The following is a 22303-nucleotide window of genomic DNA, read 5'->3' as shown; positions in this document are numbered from 1 at the left end:
TCAGTGGCTTCACAGCAGTTGAAGCAGAATTTGATCGAATACCCAACTGTCACTTAGGCCGATGTGAACAACCGGTATCAATCGAAGATCAGGGTCGAGGATGATCAACTGGGGCTTCTTCTGGGTCCGTTTATCCTATCAGACCCGTAGATAGAATCAAGAGGGATATCGACCGAGAAGTAAGGTCGAATAGAGATCGATATCAACCGTATAATGGAGACCGTAGATGCAGTGGATCTCGGCGAAATTCCGCACGAAATGAGAGGACAAATGATCCAGGTCAAAGTTCACGGGGACTTATGAGTAAAAACGGCTTGGATAGATCTATTGGTCCCAAAGAAGCACCACAATTTCCGGAGTACAATTTTAATGTGGACGCAACTACCATCGTATCGGCCATTGGATGCATCAAAGATACCAAGTGGCCTCTACCTTTGCAAATTGATCCAGCACAAAGGGATCCCAACCAAATATGCAAATATCATGGCACACATGGCAACAAGACGGAGGATTGTTGGCAACTGAGGGAGGAAGTAGCCCATTTGTTCAACGACGGTCATCTTCGAGAATTTCTGAGTGACAGAGCTAAGAACCACTTCAGAAACAAAGATTCCAACAAACAAAACGAACAAGACGAACCCCAGCACATCATTCGGATTAAAAAATGCCGGTGCTACTTATCAACGACTAGTAAACCAAATTTTCGAAAAACAAATACGAAAAACCATAGAAGTTTATATTGACGATATGCTAGTTAAGTCCCTGCGAGCAGAGGACCATTAAAGCATTTGTAGGAAACCTTCAGTATACTAAAGAAGTACAACATGAAGCTGAATCTAGAAAAATGTGCACTCGGGGTCGGGTCCGGCAAGTTTCTCGGATTCATGGTGTCCAATCGGGGAATCGAGATCAACCCCGATAAGATCAAAGCAATCGAGGATATCACGGTAGTAGATAATGTGAATGTTGTGCAAAGGCTAACTGGGCGCATTGCAGCCCTAGGTCGATTTATCTCGAGGTCGTCCGATAGAAGTCATCAATTCTTCTCGTAGTTGAAAAAGAAGAACAACTTCACATGGACCCCAGAATGTCAACGAGCTTTAGAGGAACTTAAGTGATACTTATCGAGCCCACCATTGCTTCACACGTCGAGGGCGGACGAACGATTGTACTTGTACCTAGCGGTATCGAATGTAGCGATTTGTGGAGTCCTAGTCCGAGAAGAACAAGGTACGCAATTTCCGATTTATTGTGACAGCAGGACCTTAGGTGAGGCCGAAACTAGATACCCTCACCTAGAAAAATTGGCACTCGCCTTGCTAAGTGCCTCTAGGAAACTGAAACCATATTTTCAGTGCCATCCTATATGTGTTGTGAAAACCTACCCTTTTCGAAATATAATGCATAAACGCGAACTCTCGGGACGATTGGCCAAATGGGCCATCGAAATCAGCGGGTGTGATATCGAATATCAAACCCGAACGGCCATTAAATCCCAAATTTTGGCAGATTTCGTAGCCGACTTTACGCCGATCCTGATACCCGAAGTCGAAAGGGAGTTGTTGGTAAACTCGAGAACATCTTCGGGAATCTGGACCCTCTTTACGGACCGTGCCTCGAACATAAAAGGGTCCGGACTTGGCATCGTACTAAAGCCTTCCACGGGCAATGTATTTGGATAATCTATTAGAATTGTAAAATTGACTAATAACGAACCCGAGTACGAGGCCATGATTGTAGGTCTCGAACTAGCCAAAGGCTTGGGAGCGCAGGTGATTGAGGTTAAATGTAACTCCCTCCTGGTGGTAAACCAAGTAAATGGAACATTCGAGATACGGGATGAACGAATGCAAAGGTACTTGGACAAGCTACAGGTAACGTTACATCGTTTCAAGGAATGGACTTTGCAGCACGTGCCCCGAGATCAAAACAGTAAAGTCGATGCCCTCGCTAACTTAGGGTCGTCGGTTAAAAACAACAAGCTCAACTCGGGGGCGGTCGTACAACTTATGAGGTCGGTAGTAGAAGAAGGTCACGCCGAAATAAACTCCACAAGCTTGACTTGGGATTGGAGAAATAAATACATTGAATATTTGAAAACCTAAAAACTTCCCTCAAATCCAAAGGAATCGAGGACCCTGCGCACAAAGCCAACCCGATTTAGCTTGTCCGGAGATGGAAACTTACTCAGGAGGACGTTCGACGCCCCTCTAGCAATATGTCTGGGATCGGGAGATACCGAATATGTTTTGAGGGAAGTCCATGAAGGCACATACGGGAACCACTCAGGCGCTGAATCATTGGTTCGAAAGGTAATAAGAGCCGGCTATTACTAGGTCGATAAGGAAAAAGATGCGAAGGAGTTTGTGCAAAAATGTGATAAACGTCAAAGACATGCTTCGATGATTCATCAACCAGGGGACCTGTTGCATTCGGTTTTATTGCCATGGCCATTCATGAAGTGAGGGATGGACATCGTCGGCCCTCTTCCATCGGTTCCAAGTAAGGCTCAATTTGTTTTGTTTATGACCGACTATTATCACACCTCCTTTTTACTACTACACCCCGGGGAAGGGTATAATAAAAGGAGTTTTACCAATTAAAGGACAATCGAAACGGAATTCGTTTATTAAGAGATTCAGAGTCTCCACTTGGGAGATTTATGGTGTCCCAAGTCACCGGTTTGAATCCCGAATCGAGGAAGGGTTTGACTCTGTTTAACAGTCGCGAACCAGAAATCCGGGTAAGGAATTATGTTAACCCGGGAGAAGGGGTTAGGCACTCCCGAGTTCCGTGGTTCTAGCACGGTCGCTCAACTGCTATATTTGGCAAAAATCTGATTTTAATACATGTTACCCTATTGTGCAATTTTAAAATTACTTACCGCTTTTAGTTAAATTTTAGAAAGTGAACGTCGTTTAAAAACATGTTTTCGGATCACGTCACATAAAATGCACCCGGATCCTCGACACATTTTTATTCAACGTTTTGGGATTTGGATTTGGGTTGCATGAAATGCACAGCCGTATTTAGGGAGGTAAAATTATTAAAACGCGCCTAAGCGACTAACGTGTTATTATCTTTGCGGGAGGCCGTGAAATTCGCTAAACGGCACGCCCCGAATTCTAAGTATTTTAATATAAGTATTTAAAGAGGGCCCCGCAATTTATGCATTTTGTTTGGCGAGGCTCATCTCATTTTATTATTTAAAGGCCATCCTAGAGCAAACTATAATTGTATATTGAATTTGTCTCTAAAGAAACCTAATTAATTAATTTTATAAAATTCGGGCCTCAGGTTCAAGTCCGGATTCAAAAAAAGGGAAAAACTTTTAATTTGAATCCGCTACCTAACTCGAAAGCCCAAATTTATATTATTTTAAATTATGAACTAGACCCTTAAACCCTTTGGGCTTCGGAATAAACTCCCAAAATGCCTTCAACTTCCAGCATTGGGCTTCAGCATCAGCCCAATAGTGAACATGCTCATCTTCGGACTGCCAGGAATCAAATCGTCCACTTGGGCAATTAAATAGGCGATGGGCCCAATTTCATAGCCTAAATGTCAGGAGCCCAAGCATGGGCAATTCAGGGATGGTTTCAATGCTATTTAATTAATGCAACAAAATTAAATGACTATGTGACTGCAAAACACCTGGGCCAAATGACCCTAGCCCAGTCGGAACGCAATGTTACGCAGGCCCAGAGACAGGGTTTAATCCAATTTAGTGTTGATCAGGGGCCAGGGCTTAGACTTAATACTGACAATGCTATAATCATTTCTAATTGTTTATCTTTCAGTTTGTTTGACTAACGTCCAAATTCATCCTAGAGTGAACATGTGAACAATATACTGAGATCATAAGCATTTGCACCTATATTTATGCCTACAAATGAACAATGATTTTACTAGGAAGTACCTCAAACAAAGGACTAATGCACATACTGTGAAACGTGCCTGTCCAATTTTATGAATCGATATACTGAAAATGCAGGTGTGAATCTGATCCTAATTAACAGGCTTGTCTTATATGAGGTAAGATTATATGCACATATTAGTTCTATTTCCTGATTACATATGTGAACTTAAGCTATTATTTGTAAACAATAAGAGTCCAACAGTCTGAGATTAAAATAATCCAGCACAAATTAAACGTAGTCTAGACAGTCCCCATTATACAAGCCGTCTTAATTACATTCAACAATACAATTACAAACTAGTTTCCAATACAAACTACACAACATGATCCAAACAGAGTCATGATTTGGTGCAGATAATAATGTCATCAAGCAGGGGAAGCAAGCAGCATGTTCATTTCATTGCAAAGCTTGAAGTCTACAATAGGGGTACCTGGAAATTTGAGCATACAGAAATGATATGGAGTCAGCAGCAATAGTGATCAAGCAACAGGATTAGACAACAGCAATAGGAACAATTGTAGATTCAACACAGCTCCACAAAGCCCAGGAATGAGTTACAGAGAATCAACAACAACCAATCAACCAAAACACACTTGTTTGACCTCAAATTTACTCGTAATTGAACTAGGAGCCCTTTGAAAACTTCAGCCACCAGAAACCGAACTAAGAGAGGCAAATTAAACACTACAGCTTGAAAGTAATCTAAAAATTTCAGTAGAACATATATTTCTGCAGTTTTGTTTTGGAGTTTTTGTTTTTGCTACTTTTTTGGTTTTTCTGGAAATTGTTGATCTAGGATGAAGGTTTTTGAATTTGAAATTCAAAAATCAGATGCTAAGATTGCCTAAAATGTGTTTGGGAGGGAGTTTTGGAAGCTGAAACTTTTTTTGGAATTTTCAGAGATTGAAACTTTTTGGGAATTTTTCAGGGTCTAAAACCTGTCAATGAAGGCAATGGGGATTGCCTTTTATAGGCAAAATTGAGGGGAAGTTTCAGATTTTACATTTACCCCCGTGCCCCTCTTTATTTTAGTTTTCTTAATTAGTCCCTAAGGTCTTGNCCATCTAGAACATTCTAGGGGTTTCCAATTCAGTTATTAAAAGATTCTTCCTATAAACTACCTATACTGCCCTTATCCTTTACCTGAATTACCTAACCTAGCCAATTATGACTCCAGTCCTTTTCACTTTGGTCAGAACTTGACTATAGTCAATTAGACAAAGAAATGGGATGATTAACTATAACCAAATCCAAACCGATTAGTACTTGGCCATGAATCCCAATTAACCAAGCTAAAATGTTATTAGATTAACAAAGCAATAAACTAACAAATAGGATCAAATAGACATGAAACTACACTACTTGTTTTATTTTTTTTCAAAAAATTAAGAGGCAAACAAAATCATCACAAGACAGTACGGTAATCAAATAACAACAAAAATACTAATTCAACTAAACTAATTAAACTAAGTACTAACAGGAATCATATGATTGCAATCAAATCAAGTAACAAAACATAATCAATCAACCCTAAATCAAATCTACAAATAAAAGGGAGTTCTGAGACGAACAAAAGTGAAACCAAAAAGAATCAGGAAGGCTGAAGCATCAAAGAAGAAATCTACAAATAGGAAAAGAAGAAGGAATTTAAGAAAACTCACTTATTTTGAGTTCTAATTTGACTAATTTTGAACTTGTTGATGTTATATGTCTATTTGACCATTACTAAACAAGCAATGTCAACTGAAATCAACCCGAACATTTGAAAACCCAAAGAGGTCCAGACTCTTCGAACCCTAGATCTGGAATTTGAAACTTGTCAATTGGATTTGGGGAAAACAATTCGAGGATTCATGTAGAGGAGAGGGAGGGGAGTATGGGGTATGAGTTTGGTAGGGTTTGGGTGGCGGCGCCGCCGTGCACGGTGGTGGCGGCGCCTAGGGTTTGGCATTTTTGAGGCATTCCAGGGGCGTTCGATGAAAACCAATGGCAGATATGGAAAGAGGAGGGAAGGAGGATTTAGTGGTGTAAATTTGGGATGATTTGGACGCCGGACGCCGCCGTGAGGCGATTCCCGGCGGCGGTCTAAGGCAGAAAAGGGTGGCGTTATATTTCTGATAATAGAGTGAGAGAGATGACTTTGGGAGGGGGAGGGGGTAGGTTAGATCCGACAATTTTATATCTAATGAACCCCTAGTTCTGAACCGTTGGATCAAAGATCCTCGACGGCCCAGATCTAGCATGACGAAACGACATCGTCTCACTTAATTGGGGGGGGGGGGGGCAGGCCGGGTTTGGAAGGAGCGATTTGGGCTGTTTTTGTACATGATTGGGCCCGGGGGAGGATCCTGATTAAATGGCCCAAACTTTATTTCCCTTTTATTTATTTTCCTTTTCTTTTTCAATTTCAAAACAAATTAATTCCCTCTTTTTCCTTTTCAAAAATTAACAAAAAGCGAAATTAATTCCTAGAGCTCTTAACTAACTAAACAAAAACTAATTAAACCTAAAATGATGATTAAAACAATTAATTCAAAACAAATTAACAGAAAACCTAACAAAGTCAAAGCTAGAATTAAAAGTGCATTTTCAAGCTATTTTTTGTAATTTTCATTTTATAAAACAAATGATTTCTAATTAACCCTGAAATGCAAAGTTAAATCCCAAATGCTAAATGCAATATAGTTTTGTATTTTTCACTAATTAAAATGCACAAACAAGATGCAAGCAATTAACATAAAATGTCACAGAAATCCACAGAATTGCGAAATAATGAAAGAAATCATTTTTTTTGAATTTCTGGGAGTAATTCATATAGGGCAAAAATCACGTGCTCACAACTATCTCTAAATAGGTTGAAGCACAGGTATACCAGAAGATCAGGTAGAAGGAAGTCATCTACTTCATTTGGGACCACATCATATGTCGATTCGGAATACCATCCAAAATTGCATGTGACAATGGAAAACAGTTTATTGGTAGCAAAGTGACCAAATTTCTCGAAGACCACAAGATCAAAAGGATCTTATCAACACCTTATCACCCTAGTGGGAATGGAAAAGCTGAATCGACCAACAAAACCATAATCCAAAACCTCAAGAAAAGGTTGACCGACGCCAAGGGGAAAAGGATAGAGATTCTACCCAAAGTTCTTTGGGCGTATCGTACAACTTCGAAGTCCAGTACCGGGGCCACCCCATTTTTATTGGTTTATGGAGCAGAAGCATTACTACCGATCAAAGTCGGAGAGTCGAGCATCAGATTCTGATATGCAACGAAGGAATCAAATGACGAGGCCATGAATACAAGCCTAGAGCTATTAGATAAACAACGTGAAGCTGCCTTTGTTCGATTGGCTGCCCAGAAGCAACAGATCGAAAGGTATTATAATAAAAGGTCCAACCTTCGATATTTTAATGTCAGGGACTTAGTACTGAGGAAGGTCATATTAAACACCCGAAATCCAAATAAAGGGAAATTGGTACGAACTGTGAAGGGTCGTACCAGATCTCTTGAGATCACAAGGAAAGGGTCCTATAAGCTCGGAACGATGGACGAAGAACAACTACCGAACAATTGGAACGTACTCATCTCAAACGATATTACTTTTGAGGTACGACCCCATTTCAATTCTTTCTATATTTTGACTAGCACTTGCAAGTTATCGACAAGGAGCGGCACGAAGCCTTTAGGTCTAAAAGCACGCGTTGCACTCTTTTTCCCTTGAACCGTTTTTGTCCCAATTGGATTTTTCGGTAAGGTTTTTAACGAGGCAACAATGGATCGTGCTAACTTAGAATCGAAGGCCGATCATGAATCGATGTCAAAGACAGCACTAACAGTATCTGAGGTTCCTCTACAATCAACCTCAAATACTGGGGGGCATTGCCCTTGGATGTCAACTTTGTTGCGAAGAAATTACTTCATAATAGCGGGTTCTCGATAGGTGATATTTTGTAAGGTCCAAACGGTCAAACGAACCCTGCCCACATAGGTTGCTCGAGCCTTGGCAAAAAACATGTACGCATGTGTAATCATTTTTCACAAGAATAAAGAGAAGTATTTTTCCTTGCAATTATCTCATGTCTTAGATAACGTTTTTCTACTTTACAATTCCGTACTTTCGATCTATTACGAAAATGAGCTCAAGGGCCGATCATAACCATAGTTCAGATAATCACCCCCACACTCGGGGACTGCCTTCCGAAAAATAAACTCGAGCAAATCGAACTATTGAGCGTCGAGGGCATAAGACCTTTTAGGCAACCCTCGAATTTTAAAGGCCACGGCCACACCCACTCGGGGACTGTTGTCTTAGGCAAGACTAGATAACTCGGGAAAACAAGCTCACTAGGCTACGCCTGAACTAAAAGGCTACGACCAGTTTAACACGGTTCGGAGACGTCCGAAACCGTAACAAAAATAGGCCTTCGAAAAAGAAAAAATTCTTTCACAACCGGTTCTAAAGGCTACCCTCGGCAGAATCTTAAACTTAAGATAAATTAGGGAGAAAAATTCGGTAGCATCAAACTCCGATAACGCCTTAACCCATAAAGGCAAAAAAGGCAAGGTTTTGTTCGCACCCTCGAACACAACCTTATTATTTCATGCTAAGGCATTCCAACCTTTGTGAATACGAATGATAAAGCAAAGGAAAAAATTTGAGAGCCGAAAAGGGTAGAAAGCCATTTATATATATAAATATATATAAACAATCTTTTTGCAAAGGCCAGATCGGCCAAATACAAAATTTACAATAGCCAAAATGGCCTCGAAAAAGACACAAAAGAAAGTAAAAGTACAATGGCCTAAGTAGCATGGTCTTCGTCGGAGGCAGCATCTTCATTCTCGAGATCTTCCCCATATTCGGATCCGCTTAGGCTCTCGGAGTCTTCCTCAGGAAAGGCCAATTTCCAGGCTCTAGCCTCCTCTGCTTTGGCAGTCTCGAGTTCGACCACAACATCAAGACCTTGAGCCTGAACCTCCTCGAGGGCTTCCCTTCGAGCTTGCCATTTCACATGATCCATCAACTCCCGGCCATCGCCTGGATGGGCTCAACGTCAACCTTAAATTGGGCCACTTTAGCATCAGCTTTAGTGTTGGCCATGGCCACCTCAGACTTGGCCACCTCGAGTTCGTTGGCCAAGTTCGCCTTATCAGAGACGGCCAAATCCAATTGGGACTGAAGCCTCGATTTTCGTGTCCTGCGCGAGGTTTTCTCCCTTGCAGCCCGAAGCTGAGACTCGGCCGGCTCCAGCTCTGCTTGGACGACCTCCCTTTTTGAAGCTAAGATGTCCATACACCCCTTGAACTTTTCAGCTTCGGCTCTTATGTCATCTATTTGTCTCTGAAGGTCCTTGATTGTTCGAGCCTCTGTCGAACCTGCATAATCGGATCGTTAGTTATTATCTCCAACTCAACTTCACTATCATGAAGCACTCGGAATACCTGCTCGGCCATCTCAGCATGCTCATCTCGATCCGTCATGAAATCTGCCTGAAGCTTCTCATTGAGAAGCCTGTAGGTATCGCTTTTCTCAGTGAGGTCCCAAACCTCAGCCTTACGCTCCTCCATGATTCGAAGGAAGGCCTCGTGATGCTACACCGAAGCCTACAAGTAAAGAAGAAAATGTTAGAATTATCTACAATTCAAAGTTTAAAAAAAGTAATGGAATGGCCCTCGAAGTTACCCGATTCAGAACGAGCTGGGCGTCGTTGAACAGACAAGCGGCTCCCACCACATCCATCATGGTTTGGTCCTCTTTAGTCACCAAGCATCTTAGGTAGCTAGAGATCCCCATGGGGGAAGAGAAGACCCGGGCATCCTCCGGGATAGTAAGCACTATGGTACATCTACAATCAGCGTTAGCGTTGGGGTCCGGGAACTGGTCCACTAGTTTCGGGCTCGATGAAGACCCAGCGACGTCCGGTGACGGTGTTTCTTCGGCACCAATAAGTCACCAAGCCCGGTGATATCTCTCAAAGCTTCGATCTCCACCCCATCCAGGAAGCCGTGGATGTCAACTGCCCTCTGAAGACCCTCGCAAGAGTGACCTACCAAGTTAGCAGCCTCGCGGATCGTGGTGTCCGAAAATTGAGGGGACTCGAAGATATCAATCACTCTGAGAACGTCCCTCGGGACATCTTCAACTATTCGAGAAGCCTCGCCTCCAGTTCCTCCCTCGATCATTTTAGTTTAGAACTGAACGACCTCGACTTTTTCTGGATCAGGAACTTCGGCCGAAGCTCCCTCGTCAACTTCCTCCTGTTTGGGGGGCTTTTTGTCGAAGCACCAGCCCGAACACGGGCCACCAGCTGGGAGTTGTCTTCTTTCTGCGCTTCTTAGGACTCATCCCTTAATCGGCGGATTGAGTCCGAAGACATAGTAATGGCACCCCATGGGCCGGCGAGATCTCCTTGCTGGTCTTTTCTTCTCTAGGCTCGGGGGACTTGGAGCCTCTTTCCTTTTCTTCTCTTGGGCATGCTTCGGAGCAGGTGGTTGGGGAAAGACTTCTTCATCACCAGATGGTGGTCTCATTGTAACGTCCTTCCCGAGACCTATAAAATAAAAAGGACGAGTAATTTCGAGAAGAAGCGTAGGCAATAGCCATTCCAAGGAAGAAACCTACCATGATTGCGGGCCTCTCATTGGCCCTTCGACAACTCCATCCAGGCACGTTTGGAGTAGGGTCTCTGTGACACTAGGCTTTCGACCCATTGCTTAAGTTCCGAAATTGGTTCCGGCATCTGTGCCACAACTGCAACACTAAAACATATATGAGCAAAGGAAATAAGAAGTAAAACATCAAATTAAACATCCAAGGTGAAGTGTACTTGCGTTTCATGTTCCACTTCTCAAGGAATGGCATATCTTCAGCAGGGATCAGGCCTGAAGTCTTTATTCGGACAAATCAGCCCATCCAGCCTCGATCCTGAGACTCAGCTACACTGGAGAACGAGGCTCTATTGGCCCAGCGTACAAGCTTAATTAGCCCCCCCTCGATAGAGCTGGGGACTGTAGAGGCGCATGAGGTGATCGAGGGTGAAGGGACATCCCTCGATTTTGCTTATGAAGAAATGAAGGAGAATGATTATTCTCCAGAGTGAAGGGTGGATTTGGCCGAGGGTGATGTCGTACCTCTTGCAAAAGGCGACAATGATGGGATCTAAGGGACCCATCATGAAGGGGTAAGTATAAACACTTAGATACCCCTCCACGTGAGTGGTGATCGATTCCTCAGGAGTAGGAACTACTACATCCTTGTTCACCCAGTTACACCCCTTTTTTACACTTTTGAAGATGTCTTTGGTAATGGTGCATATATACATCGAGACCGGCGCCGTGGGAGTCTTTTCAAGCTTAAAGTCAGCGTTGATTGGGCACCTGGCGGAACGAATTCCTCAGGGTGGGGTTCCACCGGAGCCTCATCGCCAGCGGGTCGTGATGAAGAAGCGGCCTCCTTTTGTGGCACGGTTCTGAAAGTTTTAGCCATTGATGAACAAGAGAAAAGAGGATTGGGATGATACGCGTTTGATTAAGGTTCAAGGAATTTGGGTGTGAAGATCGTAAAATAGAGAGACTTGTTGAAGAAAAAGCAAAGGTAGGGAGGACTTTGAATGTAAAAGTTTGAATGAGGAAAGACTAGGGTTTTTATAGGTAGCTAGCGACGGTTCAGAACCGGTAGTGGCCGACAACAACTGATAGGCATTTAATGCCTTGATACCTGAACCAACGGGACGTTTCAGTATCCACGTGTCGCTGACGTCATGGTTGGGTTCATGGCTTACGTCATGACCCATCGAGATGGGATTGGAAAAGTTCATATCGTTTCTCGTTGTCTTCTCTCCGAGAAACGAGGGGACTATCCGTATACGATCAAAATCGGGCTTGCCCTGGAACGTGGCAGGCTAAGATTCGACCCCGTGTTATATCGGATCGTGGTGTAAAGATAGATTGCCGAGCTCGTGACCCAAATATCGATCGAGATCGAGGTCGGCCAAGATCGAAACCAGGCAGGATTGAGATTGAGCAAAATCGAGGGAAGCTTACCGAGCCAAATAACGGAAAGCCGAAATATCCGCAATCGGACGAGGATCACGGCGAAAATCTCGGCACGTATCAAGAAGAGGCCAGTTAATTAGCTAATCATGGGATTTTTTTACTGTATTTAGAATTATATCAAGGGTAGGACTCCCCTACTATGTAAAGGGGAGCTGCTCATTTGTAAAAGGAACACATTTTTATGCAATACAAAGCAATATACTACCTTTCTCTTAAGCTCGATCAATACTCTGTTACTTTGTTCATATTTTCGAGTGGAATATTCGTTTGGTTCGAGGGAAACCTAGCTCGAGGGCCAAAGCTATACATTTCCTTTGGTTTGCTTTTATTTCTATTTACGGTCAATATCAATTTACGTTTTTTCTCAGCTTGTGCCAAGTAAATCACGTGTTCTTAAAACTACATATAAATTCAATTGTTATCCGTTTTTAGGGTAAACAAAATGCATCATGTAATTGCACCGTGTGGTGCGGCAAGAATGAGTGGCAGTAAAAAAGGAAACCGAAAAGGGGCAGTAATTTTCAGATGAATATAAAACTGGTACAACGCAATATTTGCAGCATCATAAGGGACGAGAGGACTCCATATGTCTTCTTTTCCAAGTTCCAAGTATCTTTGCTAGCGTTTGGCCATAGATTCCCAAATTTGTTTTGAAAAACATAATTTGGGTGAAGTTTGGTTTGAAGATGAAAATGTATTTGGACATACATTTTCAAAACATATTTCCCAAATTTATTTTGAAAAAACATGTGTATTATTAGGGATTTGGCCCAAAACTAGCTAAATGGGATTTTGCCAAAATATAGGCAAAACCTATAGCCAAACATGTGTTTGCCAAATAAAACCCAAATTTATTTTGACAAAATTTATAACCAAACGGATGCTTTATTTCCTCATAGTAGCGCGACTTCAACAGAGGCATTTGTGACAGCGCACGGGCATGCGTCATATACTTTGTCAAATTACACCTCTAAATGACGAGGAAGTTGAGGTTTCTCTTTTCCTATAATGCAATATGGGAAGTTTTTTTTTCTTATGACTTGCTATAGGGGAGGGAAAGTCATCTGATTCTGACGTTTCATTTGAAACTAGTGTTAGGAAACCTGGAATTTCTATTTAGGTGTGCATATGTTGGGCAGGAGGTGGGAGGCAGTTGTGGCTTTGTGCTTACCGTCTTTACCAATGTAATGCAATCTCCAGTCGGCCTCAAAGCCCCACAATCAAAGCTTAAGTACAACAAAAGCTAAGCTTATGCATTTTGGAAGCACATAACAAAACTATGTGTAGTTCTACGCAACTGGTGACTTTACACTGGTGCACGTCCTCTCCAACCGAGCTCTAATCACGTTACTTCCCCTCACAATTTTTTCACACATTAATTGCAGTTATATGCAATCTTTTATTTTTGCGGGAAGTAAAATTCTAAGTAGTTCCTTGCAATATAGAAAGCAGCCTGCTATACGTCTGCCATCAAAGAATCAATATGGAAAGCAGCCTGCTACGTCTGCAATCAAAGAATCAGCACACACATATTTCCAGGTTAAAGTTCGGTTCAGATTCTCTAGGAAGCTCTGCACTGGAGTAGGACTTCTTCACCTGAGAAAAGATAAAATTAATAATTAAGGCTTCTGCCAGATAAGATACTCCAGTGAGAAACTAAAACAAGGATGTGAGGCATGTGGCTAAATGCCAAAGGAAATACAGATGTATAAGATATAGCCAGAACGGAAACTGTACACTAGGGGTGGCAAATGGGCGGGTCAAAACCGGTTGAGTCAATAATTGGGCAGGTCAAATGAACTGCCCAAAAGTTACTTGGGCTAAGATGGGTTGGGCCAAGATGGGCTAAAATTTGGTTCAATAGCCCAACCCGCCCAACTCTTATCAAGCTTTACTTAATATGTGTTATTTTTTCATGAATAGTATAATTACTAAATAAGACTTTTTTCTTTGATTATGGTCATATATAACATATCAAACCAAAAAAAAATTATTTCTAGGATATTTTGGTAAAATTAGTCATGGATCAATTTGGGCTAAAAATCAGCCCAACTTTAAATGGGTTGAGATGGTTGCATCAAGATGGACTGAGATCAATAAATGAGCGGGTCAATAACCAGCCCAACCTTGGGCGGGTCATTTGGGCTGGGGCCAAGATTGACAGCCTTCTATATTTGCTTCTAACAAGTTAAGAAAATCTCCCTTGAAAAGTGTGTGCTAAATCAATAGCGGTATATTTTTTTTTTTTTTTGGGGGAGGAGGGGGGGAGGGGGGTAGATCATTCAATGCATGGGAGCTGATTGATAGTGTCTGCACAGTTATGAGAGGAAGAGAGTACACTGTTACTTTTGAAAGATTTGTGGCAATCAGAATGAAAATCTTTACACTTTATTTTTGTTTCTAACAAGTGGAAGAAAATGTTTGCCTAAAACTCTGTGCTCGCCGGTAGCTGTATCTTTACATAGACAAAATATTTAATGCATTGGAGCAGACTGAAAGTGTAACAGCACAGTCTGACAAGAAGAACAATAAAGTCTTATTTATTGAGGTTTCTGCAATCAGAATGAATAGTAGTACCTCTAGCCAAATGCATAGGGATCATCAGCATATGGATTCAGAGATCCTTCAGAGAATAAATCACCTATGTATGCAGTTTTTGGATGACCTCCTCCTTTAATGCTCTGCAAAACATATACGAATAACAGAACAAGCTTAGCATATTATAAATGGAGATTTGTCTGTCTCTTATTACTCTTTTATCTAGTTAAGCTCTTGAAGCAGCACTATGGAGACGTGCCCGTTTCTTAGAGCAAGCCACAAAGGACCATAATGGAAAGTGAAGACAAACAAGTCAAATAATGATTCGTATCCTGATAACCTCTCTGCGAGTCTTGACTTTTGGAGTCGCTTTATGATTGTGCTTTAATGGATTCTTTAAATATAAAGGCTAGTCATCTCAGCATTGACATGACAAAAGGGTAGTAACTCTGATATATTGGAATCTGGTAACAATGGCAGGTGAACACAAAGCACGTCAATGAATGAGTCATACCCTGATAACCTCTCTGGGAGTCTTCACTTTTGGTGTCCTTTTCTTCTTGTTCTTTGATGGATCCTTTCGTAATTCAGAAATATAAAGGTTAGTCTCATTATATACATTGGTGGGCCAGACGTCTAGAAACTGACAGATTGAATCTGGTAACAATGGCCAGCAATGCTGCTAAGGATTCAATTTTACGTACATCAAACATGACTGTGCTTTTAGTTTTTCTTCGTTTTGTGATTGTTCTGCCATTTGTGGTTTCAACTTCATATTCATGATGGGTCACCTGGAATTTACAAAGCGATCAAGAAAAATAAGTCAGATAGGACACAAAGACCAATTTAGGTGTCTCCGACGATCAACTGAAAAGGCTAAATGCAGAAATAACCATGCAGATCTTAAGAAGGTATGTTCACCAAAGGGGATGAAATCAGAGCGAAAGCAAGATGCTGAAATTCAATTATCTGATGCAAAAATAATCCGTAATAAATCTGGGTTGAATGCACTGTGATAAGGCATCAGCTAACTCATTCTACAGCACTAAGTGCTACTTATTCTCGAAATTAATTTTGCAGAAAGCTAATTATGCCGAGCTGTTTGGATTAGAGATAATTGCGGTTAGCCACATACCTTCCTACTATGTTTGGGCATACTAATAACACTTCCTGTATTCACCTTCTCCACTTTCCTTAACAAATTTGATACAGGTGTTTGACTTCCTTCCAGATAATGTGCATCCTACCAAACCATTGAGATATAAGCTAAGATGAGCAAGCTAGACTGAAGTATTGAAATGAAACCAGAATAAGTTTTTGCTTTGCATGTTTACCACATCCTTAGATTCAGCTCTCACCGGTGCAAGCTGGCCCCTTTTGCAACTATCAGATTGGTTTCTTTTGGTCAATGACCCAGAGTGCTTCTGCAGATTTCACAAAATGTTCAGCACTAATAGTTGAAGTTAGATTTATTTACCAAGTTGGCTGTATTTAACGCGTTCAAAATCCCCTCAAATAAGCAATCAAATAAATCCTTCCACATCTCTTTCAGTTTCAGATCACAAGTATAAGCAAGTTGTGAAAATCTCTATCATAGGTCAAGTTTTGGAGTCTTTATTTGTTCTCATGTAGGGGCCAGTCATATCCAAGATATCTCAGGTAGACGAATAAAACTTGTAGTTAAAACTTCAGTGGACAGCATGATACAGATTAGAAGATACAAGTTGAACCATTATAACACAAGTATACTTCCATAGTTGTAGTGTTAAGGAAGAGAACGTAATCTATTTGTATATAACTTAAAAATCGATCAATCAGCAGATTTATATGCTAGTGTTTCAACTGCAATAACTTCCTACAGCTATGTGGTGGTTGATTAATGATTACTGACAATTTGATAGTTCATTAGTTACAGTACGATATGCATTGATAATAAATTTAAATCCTCAGAAAGTTCTATTAAATCAGAAAGGATCCACTAGACTATGAAATGATTGCTGACAGCAACTGGGTGAAAGATGGCCAATGTTAAATCTTAAAACAATCGAACAGAACCTTCTAACCGCAGAGAATAGGAATCTTTTTTTCCTCTTCTAAACAATCTTTTTTTCTTCTATGCATCTCCTCTTCTAAACAATCTTTTTTTCTTCTATGCATCTATCTAAAGAATAAAGAGTCAAACCTTCTTTGAAGTCACTTCTTCCTCTTCCGGATTATTTCCCATTACTTTCCATTGCAACTGCAACAGAGCCCTCTGTTTCTCCTCCTGAGATAAGACACGAATACAATAAGACAAAAAATCACTGCGAGTAAAAACTCATTTAAAACATACTTTAGACTTCAGCATATCCAACTCCTCCTGCAGTCTTCTGCATTCATCCTCAAGCTCAACTCTCAGAGATCTTAACTGAGCTTCATGCTCATTCCTCATTGAACTTGTTTTCTGAGAGAAATATCACACATCGGCGACTAAGGCGATATACATGCAGAATAATGAGCTAAAACACAAAAACAAAGCTGAAGAAAGCTTACTTCTCTCAGTTCATTTTCATACTGAAGTCGGACACGTTTTAGCTCTTCATTGTGACTGGAAACAAGACTCGTTTCCTTCTTGCTGTGCTCTTGCTGAATATGACATACCTGCGGCAAAATGCTTCAGCTGTAGGCTAAATTAAGTCTGTTTTCAACATATTCATACACTTCTGTCTTTGAAGCCCAAGAAGTGCTGGGAGCCTTATCTGAATCACATAGTAAAGCAAGCAGAAGGTTTTATGTTTCTTTGACAGCATACTTAGCCTAACTGCCAGTCCGGATACATGGTGGGCAAAATAGAATCCATTAGATCTGACAAACGAGATAAGTATAATTATCTTTTAATGTGTTAGACGATCAAACTACTATAACTGATTATAAGTTAATAATAGCCAACATGCTCTTGCAGATATTTACAGTCTATCATGAAAGAAGGTTATTTAGGAAACTAAATATAGTTGAAGTTTGGGAAAATGCTGCCTTGAAGGTAGCTTCTAACAAAAGCGTGAAAAGTGACATTTGAGTTGCCCACTCACAATGCTGATTCTAATTGACAAACTACTCAAAAAAATCACGTTGAACCTCAAACATCATTTTAAGCCTTGAAATGTTGTTCCTAAGAGGATCTAAGCAAGATCCTAAATTCATTTTCATAGAGAAGCATGATAACACAGTAATTCTAATAAATGAACACAGATTATTTAGATAAGGCTCATCATGCTCGAGAGCCTACAACCTTAACAAATAAGTGTGAGAATCATGAAAGAGTATTGAACCTCAATGCAACTGAAACAGTAATATCTGATAGGAGTTAAACTAGAATACACAAAGATAAAACTGAACTCTGTGCAAAAGAATAACTTTGAAAGAAGGGATACAGTAGAGTAATTAGACTGTTAATTTTGGAATTTATTAGAAAATGTAGAAGTTTTCATGACCCTAAGAAGTAAATGATAATTGTACATCCTTTACCATACATACCAAAGCAGCATGTTCTTCCTGTACACGCTTCAAGTTCTGATTAGATTCTTCTCTGCATTCCAACAGCTTTAACTCACAATTTCTTTCCATCTCTCCAACAATTTTTTCAGCCTGAGATTAATAAATGAAGTGAAAGGCAACAATATATTTCCGGTCAAAATATGCTTCAACTTAAGAATCAGTAGCTACCTTCTCCTTCTCTAGATTGATACTTTCCAACTTCTCCACGTCATACTTCCTCCGGATGTCACTGATGGCCTGAGAAAGATCCAACGAGTTTAACTTGTCGAATAGGAGCAAACATACACAGAAACACCCGATAGAATATTTTAAGACTAACCTGATCATTTTTCTGAGATAATTCCTTTAAATGCCTAGAAAGTTCTAGTTGTTTGCTTTCTAACATCTGATCATGCTGCTTTTTAGCTTCTGCAAGGTTGCTTTCAGCAGCAAGCAAAGATGCCTGAATCTGCAAGAAGGTACAAAACACAAGGCATTTAAACACATTGTATTGGATTTAATAGGATCTGTAAAACTAAATGTATCCACAGAAAAAACCTTTTCTCTCTCAGCTTCCAACTGTTTCTGCCTGTCCTGAAGTTCCTGAAGAAGCTTATCTTTCTCCTCCAACTTATTGTTAATCTCTGCGACATGCTTCTCCTGTGATTCCACTGTTTCTGTGTACTTGTCAATTTCCTTGCGTAAAAGATGGATTTCATCTTCCTTTTTCTGCATGTCTGATTGAAGCTTTCCAATATGGTCTTTGTTCTCTGTTTCCATATCAGAGAGTTTCACCAATAAATTTTGCTGCAAGATATGAAAATTGATCTTGTTATGTTTAATCAGACACTGTTACTAATGAATGTTCTCTGAGAAGAATTAACCATTTCATTCTCCGATAGTTTAGAATTTTCTGACAAAGCGACAACATTCTCCTGCAGCTTGCTAATCAGCACTTCCATCTCCATCTTCTTGGATAAAAGCAGTTCCGCTTCAGACTCTAATTTTCTAATCCGATCTTCTGCTAAACGGGATTCTTCAGCATGCTGCACCATTGCATGTTCTTGCTCTTTCTGAAGTGCAGAGACTATATCCTTCAAGTCCTTATTAGCTAACTCTAGAGCATTTTTCTCTGATGTAACGCTTGAATATTGATCCTGGAGCTTGTCAAACTTTCGTTGAGCATGCCGAGCAGCAAGTTCCCCCTTCTCTCTCATCATTTCAAAACCAGCATCAAATAAGGAATTAAGCTGAACTATCTTCTCCGCAAAGGCAAGACTTTGACTATCCAAATTAGTAAACTTCACCACCATTTCATTCACAAACTCATTAAGGTTCTTTATCTCCTGAAGTGATGTATCTAATTGTTTAGCAAAGTTGCTATTTCTAGATACCAGATCACTCCTTTCTTTCTCCAAATTCTTTTTGACATTCCTCAAGTCCTCCAGTTCATCTTCTTTTAATCTTGATTCAAGATGTAACTCTTCCAACTTGGACTTCAAATTCTCTACCGCAAGTCCATTAGCTACTACAGTAGCTTCAAATTCCTTGATCATGGCATCTTATAAAACAATAAGAGAAAGAAACAAGTAAATAAAGGGAGAAAAGTATTCAGAACTGAGAAAGTTACCAAGAGGTAAACTTATCACAAAAAGTAGAGATGTTTAGATCTGTGTCAGTAGTAGGACATCTCTGCGTAGAATGAAGCATAACATGAAAAAATTCTCTTTCTGACTAACAAGACAAATGTCCCTAAAGAGAACTAGTACCTCTTTTGGAGACGGTCTCCGAAAAGTTTTATTGTTAAAGGAATCTTAAAGCACACAATCTGAATCCAATGGATAGAGAAGAACTTGAAAAGACAGACGACTTCAAGAGAATTGCCAAATGGAACTGTTCCCCAAACACCATGAACAGTTCCAGTTAGAGCATAACATGAAAAGAGAGATGTTAAATCTCAAACAAGACTTGAATTTTCCCCCTAGGTTCATAGAGGAGAAACTATGGGCTTTGGCATAGGTACAGACCAGTCTACGAGCTTCTTATGGAGTTAAGAGCAGCCACACATAGATCATTCACCAACAAACTAACCATGTAAAGTGAAATAGAGAGTTGACTGCTTAAGTCCATATTGAATCAATCAAAGGGACATGCATTTAATAGACAACAGAATTAACATAAATAATAAAAAAAGAAGAGGGGATTAGCTGGTTGACGCAGAGAGTAGAGCCATTTTTTACGCAACATCTGCTATTTCTCGAAAGTTGAGGTGCAAGCGCAAAAGCTCTTAGATCATAGCTATTTACCTTTCTCCTCAATTACACTGATACTTTTGCTCTGTTCAACCCTGAAATAGTTCTCCATTTTCTCCTTCTCGATTCCGATTTCATTCAGCTCCTTTTTACCTTTATTGACAACCCAAAAGCATGTTAGGCAACTTTAAACATTAGTATCTAAGAAGCATATACCTCTAGATATTCAGCAGCATATATGGTTTCTAACTACTTAGAAGCTCTCAATTGGTGATACAAATATATTGCACAATAAGGCATTATTCACTTACAATTTCTAACAGCTTCTTCGGAGGATTCCAACCTCAAAGAGAGGGCTTTCATGTTGTCTTGCAAGTTATCAATAACAACAGAAGTTACAGATCGTCTATCTTCAAAAGATGCCTTGTCTTTCTCAGCTGTAGAGTCAAGTGCACAATCCAAAATATTAAAAATATTAAAAAGCCAGAAAGGATTGTTCTATCTGCTTTGCATCCGGATATTCTTCAAAGGAAAGTTACGGTAACATACCATCCTGAACCACACCAGCTAGGTGCTGTAAGGTTTCAGTTAGCTGATCACACAAGGTCTTTGTTGAAGAAAATTTAGATTCCAGTCCTTTCCATAGCTTCTCGTCTTCTTTCTGCTTCACTTTCAACTTAGCATTTTCATTGTACGCATTTTGCAACTTTTCTTCTAGCATATGAATATCTTCAATCAACTTCTTCAATTTAGAGGTCTGTATTCAATTATGATGACGCACAATTATAAAACAAGTGAAATTACTAGTCATTAGGTCTCAAAATTCAAGCACAAAACCTAAGTCCTAATTGCAATTATATTATTAACGTATAGAAGCCTTTGTCTGTTCTGTATGAGCATACACCTGACAGCTGTATCCATGGGAACCAGCGCATGCCACACGCAGAGAAAGATGCACTCATGCAAGCGTACACATACGCACGCACTCACACACACAAATCCGTGCATCGGTGTACTAAAATTGAACATTTCAATGAAATTACCGCCAATTGCAGATCTGTTTTAGCAGAAGCTTGCTCCTTCACCAATTTCTCTGATGACGATAGAAACAAATGAACAATTTATTTAAAAAAAATACATTTTTCCAGAAAATTTAGAAAACTACTACATTCATCAACTAATAACCTGCTGTGAGCTTCAAATTTGCAAAACTTCCAGAAGAAACCATGTCAGCGGACATGCGCGTCGTTATCGGCATGGCTTTCCCAGCTCCTAAACCAGATCCGGCCAGCGATTTGAAGTGATCACGGCCTCTCATGCCTGATAATCCTAAAAGCTTACTCATTTTCTAACAAAACGCAAATGCTCTCCGATTTCCCCTATATACACGAAGTAGAAATCCTTCAACGTTGATTTTTGTGGCCTAATCGATCACAAAGCAAGGATGTAAAACCCTAGAAATCGAAAAAATCGGAGCGATCGGCTCTGTGAACTTAGCTTTTCGTTTTCGTGTTGACTAAGAAACTGTAGCGGAGAAGAAAATTCTAGAAAAGGAATCTCGAAAAGATCGTCGCCTGCGATTCTCTCTCAGTTCAACTCGAGTCTGTGAGAATGAACATTTGAAATGGAATGGCGCGAAGGAAATGCGATATTTATAGAGTCGGTTGGCCGGGGAGATATTTCATATTTCTTTTAAATAGCGGAAAATAAAAAGAAGTGGGAGAATTGCAATTTGGTCCCTTGATTATGAGAAATATGCAATTTCATCCCTCAGTTCATTGATTGATACAAGGCTTCATTTGCTTGTAACAGGGGAAGGGAAGGCAACAAAGTGAGAACCGAAAAGTATGAGAAAGGGAAAACAGAGAGAAAACAAGGGAAAACTTGTATTGGATTGAAAATAGATACTCTATTCAACCTTTTTTTAGATAACCATCTGCAAACCCATTAATTGAAGTATTATGAATTTGCTCCACGCAAGGCTCGAAACTGAAACATGTAATTAATGATAGGGGATCT

At 40.2% G+C, this 22303-nt stretch overlaps 1 protein-coding gene across 1 annotated transcript; it reads right to left on the bottom strand.

Annotated features, from left to right (window-relative positions):
* Positions 13212-22019, bottom strand: LOC109229782 (synaptonemal complex protein 1-like). The gene is made up of 19 exons (XM_019395338.1): positions 21470-22019; positions 21328-21377; positions 20834-21041; positions 20596-20721; positions 20339-20437; positions 18917-19593; positions 18591-18839; positions 18373-18501; positions 18222-18290; positions 18033-18143; positions 17052-17159; positions 16852-16962; positions 16702-16785; positions 15854-15943; positions 15655-15762; positions 15224-15310; positions 15034-15096; positions 14559-14662; positions 13212-13577 (listed from the first exon to the last, which is right to left on the bottom strand). Exons 1-18 carry the CDS (start codon positions 21627-21629, stop codon positions 14561-14563), a joined length of 2631 nt encoding a protein of 876 aa, XP_019250883.1. The 5' UTR covers positions 21630-22019; the 3' UTR covers positions 13212-13577; positions 14559-14560.

The sequence above is a fragment of the Nicotiana attenuata genome, chromosome 1 (genome assembly GCF_001879085.1).
Source record: "Nicotiana attenuata strain UT chromosome 1, NIATTr2, whole genome shotgun sequence".
Taxonomy (NCBI): Eukaryota; Viridiplantae; Streptophyta; class Magnoliopsida; order Solanales; family Solanaceae; genus Nicotiana; species Nicotiana attenuata.
Note: the sequence above shows the minus strand (reverse complement) of the source record. Positions and strands in the feature narration are given on the sequence as shown.

Excerpts from the sequence above, each read along its gene's own strand:
- LOC109229782 (XM_019395338.1), bottom strand. The coding sequence starts at position 21,629 with ATGAGTAAGCTTTTAGGATTATCAGGCATGAGAGGCCGTGATCACTTC. Across the intron at positions 18,291-18,372 it reads TATCTCAGAAAAATGATCAG|GCCATCAGTGACATCCGGAG; the intron begins GTTAGTCTTAAA and ends GATCTTTCTCAG. Across the intron at positions 15,944-16,701 it reads AAGAAGTGACTTCAAAGAAG|AAGCACTCTGGGTCATTGAC; the intron begins GTTTGACTCTTT and ends TGAAATCTGCAG.